The following is a 13,945-nucleotide window of genomic DNA, read 5'->3' as shown; positions in this document are numbered from 1 at the left end:
TAAGAGAGTATTGCTCACTCGATTTATAAATTTAAAAAAAAAAAAAAAAAAAAACATTTCCTACATAGATTGCAAGATCAAAATAACAAGAGGAAAGCATACACAATCACATACTTATTAGAAACGTGTACTCTCTTGTATATATGGTCGAATGAGATAGGCTACAATTATGTGAAGGATCAAGGAGATTCATAGAAAATCGCGCAACTAACAATCTTAATCTCTTAAGCTTTCAAAGACCACGCAAAACCACTTCGTCTCCAAGTCTCTAAAATCAACATAAAACAAAGAGACATTCCAGATCATTAAGTGGGCCAGACCAAATTTGGGGTGGGTTAAAGTAAATGTGGATGGTTTGACTATTGGAAATCCAGGTTCGTCAAGGGGTGGCAGGATCTGTAGACATTCCTTCGGTAAATTTCTTTTCGCCTTCTCTTCAACCTATGGAGAAGGAACCAACAATAGTTCTGAACTCCAAGCATTACACGATGCTATGGTTCTTAGTGTGGATTTCGGGTATAAATAGGTGGAATTAGAATTAGACTCTCAATTTGTGGTGGATGCTTTTAGGGGGAAGTCCAATCCTGCGTGGAAGTGGAGGTATTGGTTAAGAAGGATCGAGGGCCTTAACAGGAAGGGAGTTTTTTCTATTTCCCTCATTCCTAGAGAAGGGAATGGGCCAACCGACGTTCTGGCCAAAAATGGTGCATCTAATCAAGGACGAAATACTCTTTTCAGACACGCGAATGAATTACCTATCTACATTAGGAGTTTACACATGTTAGATAAGGTAGGTTTGGGTATGTTAAGAGAGTAGTGAGTGGGCCTCTTGTAGCCAGTCGGGTATTGGGCTTGTACATGGATATGATAGGCGGTCCAGGTGATTTTTTACATGCCTAGGGACTGCCTGAATTTTGTCATGCGTTCTTCTAAATATATAGAACAAAAAGCTTCGAGCCTTTTTTTTTTTTTAACACCCAGATCCATAGCTCAACTAGCAGACTGAGTGGAGATACCTCGTTTCAACAACTTCGAGCTTTTACCTATCTAAATCAAACAACTCTTTTCAACTCAAATATGCTTATCTTTTGTCTCTTATGGACACTTATCTTAGAATAATGTAATTTTAGCCTCTCTACTTCTATCCAACACCATGTTGCAATAAGTTTAGATCAATCAACTTAGTTTAGTTTAATTGCAGCACATTGGTTTAATTTAGAGAAATATCCACGACTCTGATATTAGATCCCCTCCAAATCCCAAAGCCCTTAATGATTTCTTGGTCATATCTTGCTAACCCATAACTACAACCATCTCATGACTAGCATGTTTTTTTTCACGGCCATCTCACATTCATTTAGGTCCGAAAGATAATGTAGTCTACTTTATTTACTATTTTATGCCGATTGTACTGAATCATTACTCATATTAATAAAATCAACATTTTTCTTTTAAATTATTGTTTTACTTTCTTATGTTATTTTTTTTGTAGACAAACACTACCAAGCTAACACCGTTGTGATAAAGTCCTTGTCTTCAAGGCATAAAGAACCAATCTGAAGGACTAAGGCTTCCCTTCATAAATCGTTTTATCTTCTTGTTTATCGGTGCTGAGTGGTCAGGCCAATATTCACAGACGTGATCCTCATCCAGCTATTTCGGCGCTTTAGTTTACAAGGCATTTGGTTCGATTCAAGTCGAACATGACTTTGGCACGCTTGGCATGTATACATACTCGGACACACATAAAGGAAATCAGGCCATTCGTTGGACATGTGGCCGTGTATCCTAATTGAATGGCAACAGATTCCATCAGCAAGATATTTGAAGCCACCCCATCTATGGCAGGCCCATCCATATGAATGGTCCAGATCACCAAATCTGGATTCCAGCTAGGGAGTAGGGATTAGGATGAAAAGAGAGCAATGCAGATTATCGAATGCGATGGGAAGAGCCGAAGTTACTTGGATAGGTTGCTGAAGTTCTCGAATCCGATCCCGAAACCGTTGCGATATCTGTGAGCGAGAGATGAAACGTTGACTATTCTACCCTCTATTCCCGTTTCTTTGGCAGTGGCTTTTAGCTTGTCCAGTAGCAGATTAGTTAGTAAGAAATGACCTGCATTATGATAAAAATGGGAAAATGAAGTCCATCAGAATGGGGCCCACCCATTCAATATTAGGTGGTGAAAATCAATCTTGGGCTATAAAAAATGGGGCCCACCCATTGATTCTTTAGCAGATGATCCGACTATAAAAATGGTTTATATATATATATATATATATATATATATATATATATATATGATTCAGTGCTCCAGCCAAGAGACAGGGCTACCAATCTGTCAGATTATCTGTGGCCTCCTGGGCCCACCTGCTCCTAAAATAGGTTTTTGCCAAGCTACATGGATGCTAAGTCAGTCTTGGGCTATAAAAAAACATGGTCCAGTTAAGTAAATGAATCGGTTTTGGGATGAGCGTAGCTCAACCTGATCTTTTCGTGTTGTTTATCAATGGGTTGCGAGAGAGATCAAACCAGGAGTGAACTAATGCGAGTTAAAGGCTGTAAGAGGCTTGTGGAAGACCCAAAATGATGTGGGTGGAGTTATAAGAAAAGACCTGATGATGTTTGTTATAACTCTAGTTATGGCCCTTGATTTAGAGGAATGGTAGAACATGAGTCATGTAACCGATCTTCCCATGAGGTCGAGTTGTGTGGACCCCACCGTGATGTATGTTGAACATCAACACCATGCATTTGATGGGTCCCCTTTAAATTATGGGATATCCCAAAAATTAGCCGTATACGGAACTCAAGTGGGTTATACCATCTAAAATCATGTGAAGACATACCTAAAACATATAAAATCACTTGATGGGGCCCACCTGAAATTTGGATGCATCTGAAACTTGGTCTAACCCCTTATCCAAGTGGGACACACATAATGGATTGGCTGGATTTGTGAACCACATTTTGGTGGGCCCAACAAATGATTATGAATGTTTTAGTGGAAGGGTAACCCTTCTCAACTTTTGTATGTGGTGTGGCCCACACAAGTCACGGATTGACTTGAATTTTAAGCCTGTGCCCACCATGGAATGATGCATCACGGTGTTGATGTTCAACATACATCATGGTGTGGCCCACACAGCTCGACGTCATAAGACCTACCATCATCGGCAATATATATATATATATATATATATATATATATATATATATATATATATATATATATATATATATATATATCTGCTGACCTCATGGAACTTCTCATGACGTCGAGCTATGTGGGCCTCACCATGAATATATATATATCTCTGCCGACCTCATGGGACTTCCCATGACGTCGAGTTGTGTGGGCCTCACCATGGTGTGTGTCGAATATCAACACCTTGCATTGATGGGTCCCCTTTAGTCTACGGGATATCCCAAAAATCAGTGGTATATGAAAGATAGGTAAGTAGTACCATCCAAAACCATGTGAAGACATGCCTAAAACATATAAGAGTACTTCGTGGGGCTTAATTGAGTTTTGGATGCGGCTGAAACTTGGTCTACCCCTTATCCAAGTGGGACACACACAAGGGATTGTTTGAATTTGTGAAACACATCTGGGTGGGTCCAATAAATGATTATGATTGTTTTAATGGGAGGGTAACCCCCCTCAACTCTTGTATGTGGGCCACTCATAGTACCATTTTCATATATATATATATATATATATATATATATATATATATATATATATATAATTGGTCGCTAATACTTTTAGCCACATGGTAGGATTGTGTCAGTCAAAGTTGGGTTGGTCAAGCCTAACTCATGTTAATTAAATGAGCTAGGTCGTGTTAGACCTGGGGTCCATGAATTTTGAGTGCGAATGGTCGTCCTACAGGTTGCTGGGACGCACAACCAGTACGAATCATATTGCTTGATCCGATTGGTGCATGGAGGGCTCAGGATGACCCCTACTCACTGCCAGCCGTAAGTAAAGGTTCAAGATTTCAGTTTACATGTTGGTCCATGATTCAACGGTTGAAAACATTGGATTTATGGTCTTAGTAGTTTCATTTACCAAATAAAATCTTAAAATTTCTAATTGAAGACTTCCACGTTAATTTTTTCCTCAAAAGAGTAAAAAATAAATAATAATAAAAATAAAATAAAATTAAAAATATATATATACCAAGGTGATTGGTGGCAAACTGCAACTCAACTCCGTCTACAGATAGCTGGAATGGGCATGCCATTATCCCTGCATTGTTTCTGTTGCGACAATGATATTAAAACCATGAGAAGATCTTCATAATGATTGAGAAAAGAAACATTAAAGAGTAATATATAACTAATTTCTATGGTGTAGCCCTCCAAAAATGATGGATTTGTCCATGTCTGTTGTGATCAGGACTGTTCATCAGGAGGAAAATGCAGAATTTACTTCAATCACTCACAAGGAATGAAAGAATGAATGCAAATGTAAAAATGAATGGTTTAAAAATATTGAAAGAAGTAACACTCAACAGGTAAAGAGATTTATAAAACATGCAAGTAGGATTGCTGCTTATGCTCAATTTTAATGGTTTTACCCCGTTAAAGTGGGCAAATCCGTTGAACGGTCCAGATCATAGTTCATGAGGTCACATGTACATGCAGGTGGTTTTCTCCTCAAGATTAATGTGAACGGACAAACTGATAGGGCCACCTCATGGATGTACCCACGCCCAAAATTTGTGAAACTGATATAGTGGACAATTCTCCGTAAGAATTTTCGTCGCTCCGAGATAATTGATTCAAAAACCAGTGATGGATCAGATGGCCATGAACATCCAATGGTCGTGATTTTGGAAGTGTAGGACCTCTACAACGTTTCTACCCTGCTGAGGGTATGCTAGAATCAGCCCTTAACCTCAGTAATATCTCATACTGGGTCTAAGAGGGTTGGAGGAGGCCCAGTCTACTTAGGTTGTAGAGAATGCATAAGGGGATTACCATGAGAGATTTAACAATCAATTTCTAGCACACGTGTTATGCCGTCTCGTGTACAAGATCGGGGCCCTTTATTAAGTAGCAACCACCACAAATATGTTTGGCATCCAAATGCCGGTGCCGTAGGATAATCAATCGGCAAGCTCAGACATCGAAACCATTCCCCACCTCTTCCTTTACGGCCATCAGGCGGCTTCAATCTGGTCCCACTTCAGTGTGCTTTTTGGGGTTCCCACACAGCCTCATCAATCGGTAGCGGGAAGACTGCTTCAATGGAGGAGAGCCGCAGCCCCAGGTAGCGCCCAGCTAGAGTTAGGTATCAGCTTCCTTTCCTGATTCTATGGGAAATATGGTGCGCCACAAACGAATACATTTACGATAATAAGCCCATTCAAATCAGGGCCTCCATCGCCCGTATCAAGTGGTGGGCAAAAATAGTGATTGGAGAAGATATAAGTTTCAGCCCGATCATCGACATTCAGAGACCCAACCCCACATCCCGGCAGATGGATCACCGCAGTCCCAGCTCAATTGTCATCAAATGGAAACCTCCTCCCCCAAGCTGGATCAAGTTAAATGTTGACGGGTCGGCGAGAGGGAACCCTGGAAGTCAAGGTGGAGGGGGTATTTTTCATACGGACAATGGCGATTTCATTCTTGCCTTCTCTGCAGGCTACAGAGTTGGGTCCAACAATTTAGCAGAGTTGCAAGCGGTTTTTGATGGGATGTCTATTTGCTTAGACAGGGGCCTGAAGAAGGTGGCAGTCGAACCGGATTCAAAAATGGTTGTGGATTTGCTCCTTGGGAAATCCAGCATCCCTTGGCGGTGGAAGCCATGGAATCCAGCATCCCTTGGCAGTGGAAGCCATGGATTGCTAGGATCTCGTGATTGTTGCAGTTTGGCACTTTCTTCTTCAGCCATATTCTGCGTGAAGGGAACGGCCCGGCAGATGGTATGGCCCGGGAAGGGAGTGGCAGTCATGCTACTTCTTTCCATGTTCACACGGCCTCGCTCCCAAGGCAGCCTGATTTTCCTAGATAGGGTCGGGCTAGGTACAATCAGGGCCGTCTAGCTCAGTCTCTTTTCTAGATGGTTTTTTTGTCGGTTTTTTTCTTGAGCTTTTTCTCTTGTGCATAGTGGGCCGCTATGCGTCCCTATATGATAGGCTCCACGGCTTTTTTTGGTAGCTGGGGCTGCCCGAAGGGCCTGCAGTATGGTGTAGGCTGTATAGCCACTTTTGTTCAGCAATTAATGAAATAGCCTCTTTCTTTTTTTTCTTTTTTTTTTTCTTTAAAAAAAATTTTAAAAAAAGAAAAAAAGCCCACCACAAACATGCCGTTGGCCAAAACTCCAGTACATCTGTTCATCAGACGATCCACATGCGTATATTCAATATAGAACATAGTTATCTTTTTTTCTTTCTTTGTCAAACACGCGTGGTCACTTGTTGAGTTGAAAAGCTCGATTTCATGGTTCAGGACAGTCTCATGGAGGACCCCACCTGATGAACAGCCCAGAATCACATCCACTGACCCAGTTGGCACGTGTGCCAAAAATCACACTCGCATTGAAAACAAAATTTTTCTTCAGGCGAATGGGACACTTACATGAGGATGTTCAGGTGTTTGTTTGAGGATTTGAAGGAGCGAGCAAAAGACGTGACCGATCTTAAGGAGCTGAGGTCCATCTCCATAATCTCGACCTCGGCATCCGGGTTCTCTTTCAGCAGGTTTTCTTTCACTTGCAAACCACCCTCCATGCTTCTCGCTGGGATTATTACCTTTGCTCCCCTTTTGGCTAACACTCTGGCTGTTTCCTTTCCGAGTCCACTCGTTCCACCTATCACCAAAACGTTCTCAACTCAGCTCATAGTTCTAAAACTCACTTGAGGGAGTCAACTCGACTTGGCAGATTCCGAACCGAGACTCTGAGGGCTCGTTTGGCCGGTTGGATTGAAAGGGATTGAATGGTATTAGGGTGGATGGCATGGATTTCTAGGTAATGATGGTGTTGTCAGTGGATTGTCTTGAGATCTATGGGATTGCTATATCTCTGGATTGCTATATCCAGTCTGTTTGGCACGCCCGGCCAATCCTGGGATTAAACCTTCCCATCCCTTCCAATCCCTCCAACCAAACACGTCTTAGGCAAATTTGAATGGATTAAGGTGGATTGGATGGGATTTAAAGGTCATGATGGTGTTGTCAGTGGATTGTCTTAAAACCCATGGGATTGGGATCAGATCACCTACTCTGTTTGGCACGCCCGGCCAATCCCGGGATTTAACTTCCAATCCCTTCCAATACCATCCAATCCCTTCCAATCCGACCGGCCAAACGGGCCCTGAGAAACTCGGAACTGGGTCTGACTCGATCCCGACTTGGGAAGACTTGTTGAGTACTCAACTCGACCTCTTGGTTGAATTGAATGAGTCACTCAGTGAGTCGCAGTGCAAACAATAATACAATATCAAGAGGGAAGGGAAGGAAATTAAACCCTCTACCTTAGCTGTAGATAGGTAAGAACTTAACCAGTACATACTCCACCATGTAATTATTTTAAGTTGATTGATGGTTCATCTGGGGGTCAGGTATTTGCTAGCTAGAATCGGATCCCCTCTAAAGGTGGCAGACGAGACGTGTGGTTCAAGAGTTTTTGTAACACTCAAACCCTTGGTAATCTCAATTAGGGTTGACAATGGGTTGGACTACCCCACCAAGCCCTAGCAGTTAGGGTTGGGCCCCTAAATTGGCCCATAGGTCAGGCTCAGGTTAAAAATCTAAGCGTTGCCGATACAGGCTAGTATTTATAGTATGCAGTTTATGGAGGATTGATATTTTGACAAAGTGCTGTGGCTGATACACAGGGACTTGTTAATTATTTAGAAATCACATACCTTGCACACAAATAAATCAAATTTGATTGTCCTAATAATGGACTCCATTTAGATATATTGTGAAAAAAATTCGCATTTGATAAGCTAATTAACTATAAGATCGGTGGGCATTTGTTTGATGGTTAGAATTGAAAACATCCAACTAGCTTATTTCAACAAACAAGTGTCCACAAATTAATGGCTAGAATTTGTCAACCAATATGATTTTGGGCATGTGACACATAGAGATAGTAGGTCCCACAGTTTATTCAATTTTGTTTGGAATAATTTCTTCCTTGCACATTTTTTGAGTGCTAGTATATCAAGCATCATGTGAAATCAAAGTGTAAAATGAACATATAATAATATATACACTTATAAAAGGTAAGGATCTTGTGAGCTAACTGCATGGTAACCTTTCCAATGCACTTGGTTCCATTTGGTTTCTATGGTTATCATCTTTTAATTTTTACGGTCCAACCTTGATTTGGTTAGGCCCTATTTTAGCCTTGGCCCTACCCTAAAGTGATCAGTTGGATATCGAAACTTCAATCTATAGTAGCACTTTCCACAATTGAAGTGAAATATATGATATTGACAGAAGCATTCAATAAATTTATTTGGTTCAAAAGAATGATGAATGAGTTGGGGCTTCATTAGGAAATTGTATCTGCCTATTATAATAATGAAAGTGTGATCAATTTAGCGAAGAACTCAACATACCACTTTCAGACTAAACACATTAATGTTCTTTATTATTTTATTTGGAAGATGTTAGAGGTAAGCGATGTTACTTTTGAGCAAATTCATACTAGTGAGAATCCGATGAACATGCTTACGCAGATGGTTCTTACATAAAAGTTCAGATTTTTTTCGACTTCTTTAAGCTTGACAAAGAAGGAATGAAGATGGAGTATGTACAAGAAACAACGATGATTGTACTATTATGAAGGATACTAGTAGAAATTATGATAGTAGCTTGGAACAATGGAGGTGAAGGATTAAATACTTGGTGGAGATTGTTGATAGAGTGTCTTTAATTTGGTGCAATGTTGTTCAGTCAACCGATGAATTCTTGGGTCGATTGAAGCACATTGTGATGTTCCTAGTTGATCGAGATCTATTTTGATTGACTCAAAGACTTTGTTTGTCACTGTAGATCAAGGGTGCAACCGAGCATAATGCGTAAGTGCAGTTTTTTTTTTTTCTTTTTTTAATTTCATACAGAAGTATATAAATAGGCTTTTACTAATGCAATTAAGATATTACCAAATGAACTAAACATGTTTTCAAGGGTTTTTGAGGGAGAAGTTACAGTTTCCCTTGTAAGTTGTTTTACTCTTGCTTCGGTGGTAGACTCCCAAGAGTTTCAACACCCGGTCAAGGGTTCAAGTATTCATAGGTGGTGAAATCCCACAAAAGGCGTGAGTGTGTGGGGGTGTGTGTGCGTGTGTAAAAAATAATTTATTATTTTTTTTTTTTTAAAAGTTGTTTCATCTCTTATATTTTTACGTTCATATTGAATTGTTTGTCACTTAGTGCTGTGGTTTTTTCTATAATGATTTTTGCACATAAAATTTATATATTTTTGTAGTTGTTTGAATCTTTCTTTTTCTATTATATTGTGTGATTTGTTTAAAATTGCTTCCATGCCAGACAAATCATGTTAGGGCTTATTGAGTTCCCGGCACCATCTAGCCCATCAAATCTAGCCTGCAAATCAAATCCTCCTACGTCGTTGCTGTGCTGGGCTAGTACCCAATCTGCATCTCAATGCTCCTCTTCTCTGTTAACTCAAGTTCAGACTCGGAGGAGAAACGTTGCTGTGTTTTTTTTTTTTTTTTTTTCACCAAGTTGACCATTTATGCACAGGCCAACAACCACCGTCCATGTGAGAAACACGTAACAAAATTCCCAAGTACTAAGAGTGATGAAGCCCACCATATAGAATAATGTAAATTTATTCCTAAGGACACCGAAGAGAATAACGTAAACATATTCCAACGGACCGCTACTACTATCTGATTGGGTCTGCATACGGATCGCCCAAATGATATTACCCCGCAGATGAAATCGAATAAACAAATACACATTAAAAGATGGTTAATCAATCTAAATTTGAGAATAGAACCATCTAACGTGGATACCACAATTTGGATGGCTTGGATCACACGAAATGCATGCCACATGTACCAACGGCAATGTGCATGCATACAGTTGTTTGTAGTCTTCCAGCTGATCAAGTAATTCCCATTACTCAAATGTTCAAGGTTTATATGGCTAGGATTGTCCCATCCGCTTGGCTTTTAAGGCAGTTGACCGTCAGTAGGAAGTCAGACCAGATAGACGTGCCGGATCATCAGACCATCTAGTCACTTGGGGTACACTACTAGCCAAGTAAGAGACTTGTACATGAACAAAGATCAGATATCCTTGGTTATAATGCACCCACCCTCCCTTCCTAATCCTGCAACCCAATGTGCCAATGATGTCCCAAATTGCGTAGCCGCTCGTCAGGTAGGACACACTACAGGTGTTCATGGCCCGCAAACATACAGTTCTCCCGTGCTACATGTGTATCGGATCAGTGGTCAACACTTTTCAGCCGTCCATCATTTTGGTGACACTCACTTGCCTACCTGCTGACCACCAGCTTGTCCAATTTTGGCCAACCGCACGTAAGAAGTGGGACGTGCCTCATGAACAATCCTTGTTCATTTTCCTTTTACCATTTTGCTGTATTTTTTCTAATTTTTAAGGGGATTTTACCCGAAAAATCCTTGAAGCTTGATATCCCCGTCACGTAATTTGACCATTCATATTTATAAAAATGTTTCTCAAAATGTACATGTGCAAGATGATTTGCACGTAAAATCCACTTTGACCATTAGTTATGTAATATGATGTTAGGCCGAAGCTAAAAAAATATTAAGCTGATTTCCGTTGATGTAGAAACCTAGTTAGCATTCATTACACTTGTGAACCTGCACAAAGAACAAACAATGAAGATTCTGGCTCGTGCTAGAGACCTTTCGATGCTTAAGTTAGCAACTAGAGTCTATTTTCTCATAACAGTCTCTAATTCAAATTGGCCATCCAAAGGAAACAGTTGGGATAATGTTGATTTTTCTTAAGACCCACTGTAAAGATTATAAGAAATCACTCCAACTATTAGATTTCATAATAACATTTACTCTTAAGACTAAGGAATCAGAACAATCCATGAATTAGGTGGGCAAATGATGTAGAGCGGGTTGCAGATAGTTTCATGGCCAAGGTGGATCAGAAAAGGTCCGGTCGACGACAGAAGTGATCCGAACCATTGGACCCTAGATCGGGCGTATCTTGCAATCCGGAATGAGTTATCTGACGTAAAATATATGATTTTGGGGTAGAACGAGCTACTTTAGCCAAGAAACCCCACTACGCCGGGTTGCCTAGCCCGGAATTGCAAAAAACTCCTTGATCGGCGGTCGTTTCCCTATTTTAATTTCATTTTTACTATAAATAGTGAGTTTTAGTTTGATTATAACTCTTCATCCGTCGGACTTTAGGAGTTGTGCCCAACGTAAAAAGAGCTTAGAATAATTAGGAGAACGGTTTGGTGAAGCCAAATAGAACACTTACTATTTTTGGCCGAAAACCTTGCGCACTGTAGACATCTTGACCGTCTATAAATAGTAAGTTTACTATTTATAGTAAGTCGCGGATTCTAGGAGTTTGAGTTGTAGTTTGATTCTGATTTCTTTCACATTACTTGGTATCCCTATTTAAAGGGTTGTGAACTCATTTTTACTCATTCATTAATCAATTTCGAATTTATTAAAAATTATTTCTATTTTCTGCTTTCTTTCCTTGTGGATTCGAGAAGTCTCTTTGAGGAGTCTAGAGAAGTTCCGTGGATTCGGAATAGTTATCCTCTTGAGGAAGACGGTGCTCAACCACACATCCTCCCTTGCATCAATAAAACAGTAGAAAATAACTTGAAGGGTGGTCGTCATTGTGTACACCATTTTTAATGGTATGGTCCACCTAATTCATATATCAGGCTCTTTTTTAATACCTATGTATAAAATTAGGTCACACAAATAATGATCAAATTGACTTTTCAGATACACAACAAATTAAGGTTCACATGGCTTTTTCCAAGTGTAATTATCTCTCTACGTAATTAAGAGAGCAAAAACCTATTGTAAAGGTAAATTCAACTTTTCGTCACGCAACCCTACCATTAGAAGAATGTTTTAGTAAATATGGATGGTCAAAGTATACTACGAGAACATCGCATGCTTCAAGGAATATTTGGATAAAACCCCCCCTTTTTATTAATTTAAGATATCCGATTATGCAGTTGTCCAACTTTTATTCTACTGGTTTCAAAAATATTTGCATCTGTATACCCTACCTGTAATCCACCTATATATTTACAGCCATAATAATAATTTAGAGCAACCAGAAATAGAAAATGAAACGAGAAAAATTTACCCGTGACTATGGCTGTGAGGTTGGTAGCATCTAAGCCGTCCGTTACTTGTTCGGCCGTGGACGACGAGCCAAAGCCCGAAGGCCCAGCTCTTCCAAACCAATCCCACAGTAACCCCATTCTCTCTCTCTCTCTCTCTCTCTCTCTCTCTCTCTCTCTCTCTCTCGGCAGTGGAGTTATGGAGTGAGGGTTGCTTTTTAATGGGCTCTCTGTAGAAAGTGGAGTTATGGAGGGAGGGGCTTGCTTGTGATGGGAGGGAAGAAGGTGGAGGAGACAAGTGACATCCACGTCCACTACTCTTGCAATCAATGGACGAAAATGCTTTAAAAATGTACTTTATCCTGATAGATAAACATGCACTCGTGCCCGTTCTTTCTTGGTCAACACCACAGTCATACTTCACCCACTTGTTTTTAACTCGTGGTGTCTCTTCCACCATACACGTGTCAACCTAACCGTCAGTATCATGGCCCCTATGTGGATGGAGAATACATTGAAATTTACACTGATCGAAGAATGTTGACCACCTGGGCTGCTGACCGTTCTAATTTTTTAACTGTCTGTTTGATAGTGACCACTTGGAAAGCTAGATAGCTCTGTGAGTATGAATTTTCGGCTCTGATCCATCCACGATTGGTCTTTAAATTTGAATGGTCTCGCCTGTGTCGGCCATATATGCGATGGATTAGATGACCAAGCTTCCAAAGTAGTGGTGAACAAGCACGGTAGTACTTTCTTCTTCTTTTCCATATCGGTGTTTAGATAACCCGTGCGTTTGAGGACCCAGCACATCCACACTCAGAGACATGTGCCCGACACGGACGCGGCTTCGGTGGATCCCCATATCCACCGAGGTCGGTGAATCCCTCACTGTGGGGCCCACTGTGATGTATGTTCCTTACATCCATGCCATCCATCCGTTTTGACAGCTCATTTTAGGGCATGATTCGAAAATAGAAGCAAATCCAAACCATAGATGGACTAAACCAAAGTAAACAAGGGTGATGGAATACCCACCATTAGAAACTTCCCGGGGTCACCGGAATATTTATTTTCCATACAACCTGTTAATAAGGTAGAAAAGACATGGATGAAGGAAGCACATAAATATCAGCTTGATCCAAAACTTTTGTGGGCCACAAGAAGTGTTTAATTGTCAATCAGCGCTGTTTTCTGTGGTGTGGTCCACCTGATATTTCTATATTCTTCATTTTTTTGTATATTCATCTAGAATGAATTTTTTTTTAAAGAATGAACGGCATGGATTTAAGGTACATACATCAAGGTGAGCCCCAAGGGGAGTGATCCACAGACTTCGGGATCCATGGAAGCCGCGCCCGCCCGACACCGCATGCATGTGGGAGATTCAAGTTGTCCATTACATGGGCTTAATCATTAAATGTCCTCGATCCTTAGCCTAAAATCAAGCTGGTCCAATAGTAGGGTGGGCCACACTGCAAGAGAGTAGATAGACAAAGTCTTATCTAGATTGATCGAATGAATTCCGCCAGCCCGTAGACATCTGTAATCAAGGTACATATCTTGCCGGTGGTTGGTTGAGCTAACTTGACTTTTAGTCAAGGGCATGTAAATGCCA

General features: G+C 40.5%; 1 protein-coding gene across 2 annotated transcripts in view; it reads right to left on the bottom strand.

Moving 5' to 3' along the window:
* Nucleotides 1-12,662, bottom strand: part of LOC131234366 (short-chain dehydrogenase TIC 32 B, chloroplastic-like) — a 31,332-nt gene extending 18,670 nt beyond the window's left edge. Inside the window, exons 1-4 of one of the 2 annotated variants that reach the window (XM_058231188.1) lie at nt 12,351-12,662; nt 6,598-6,829; nt 4,190-4,269; nt 1,965-2,118 (exon numbers count right to left, since the gene is read on the bottom strand). In XM_058231188.1, coding sequence (XP_058087171.1) covers nt 1,965-2,118; nt 4,190-4,269; nt 6,598-6,829; nt 12,351-12,468 — 584 coding nt within the window. In that variant the 5' untranslated portion in view covers nt 12,469-12,662. The remainder of the gene's footprint in view (nt 1-1,964; nt 2,119-4,189; nt 4,270-6,597; nt 6,830-12,350) is intronic. The other variant, XM_058231189.1, reaches the window with a different exon arrangement.
* Nucleotides 12,663-13,945: the final 1,283 nt, after the last annotated feature.

This window comes from Magnolia sinica, chromosome 19 (assembly GCF_029962835.1).
Source record: "Magnolia sinica isolate HGM2019 chromosome 19, MsV1, whole genome shotgun sequence".
In the NCBI taxonomy this organism is placed as follows: domain Eukaryota; kingdom Viridiplantae; phylum Streptophyta; class Magnoliopsida; order Magnoliales; family Magnoliaceae; genus Magnolia; species Magnolia sinica.
This window is presented reverse-complemented; position numbering and strand designations above follow the sequence as displayed.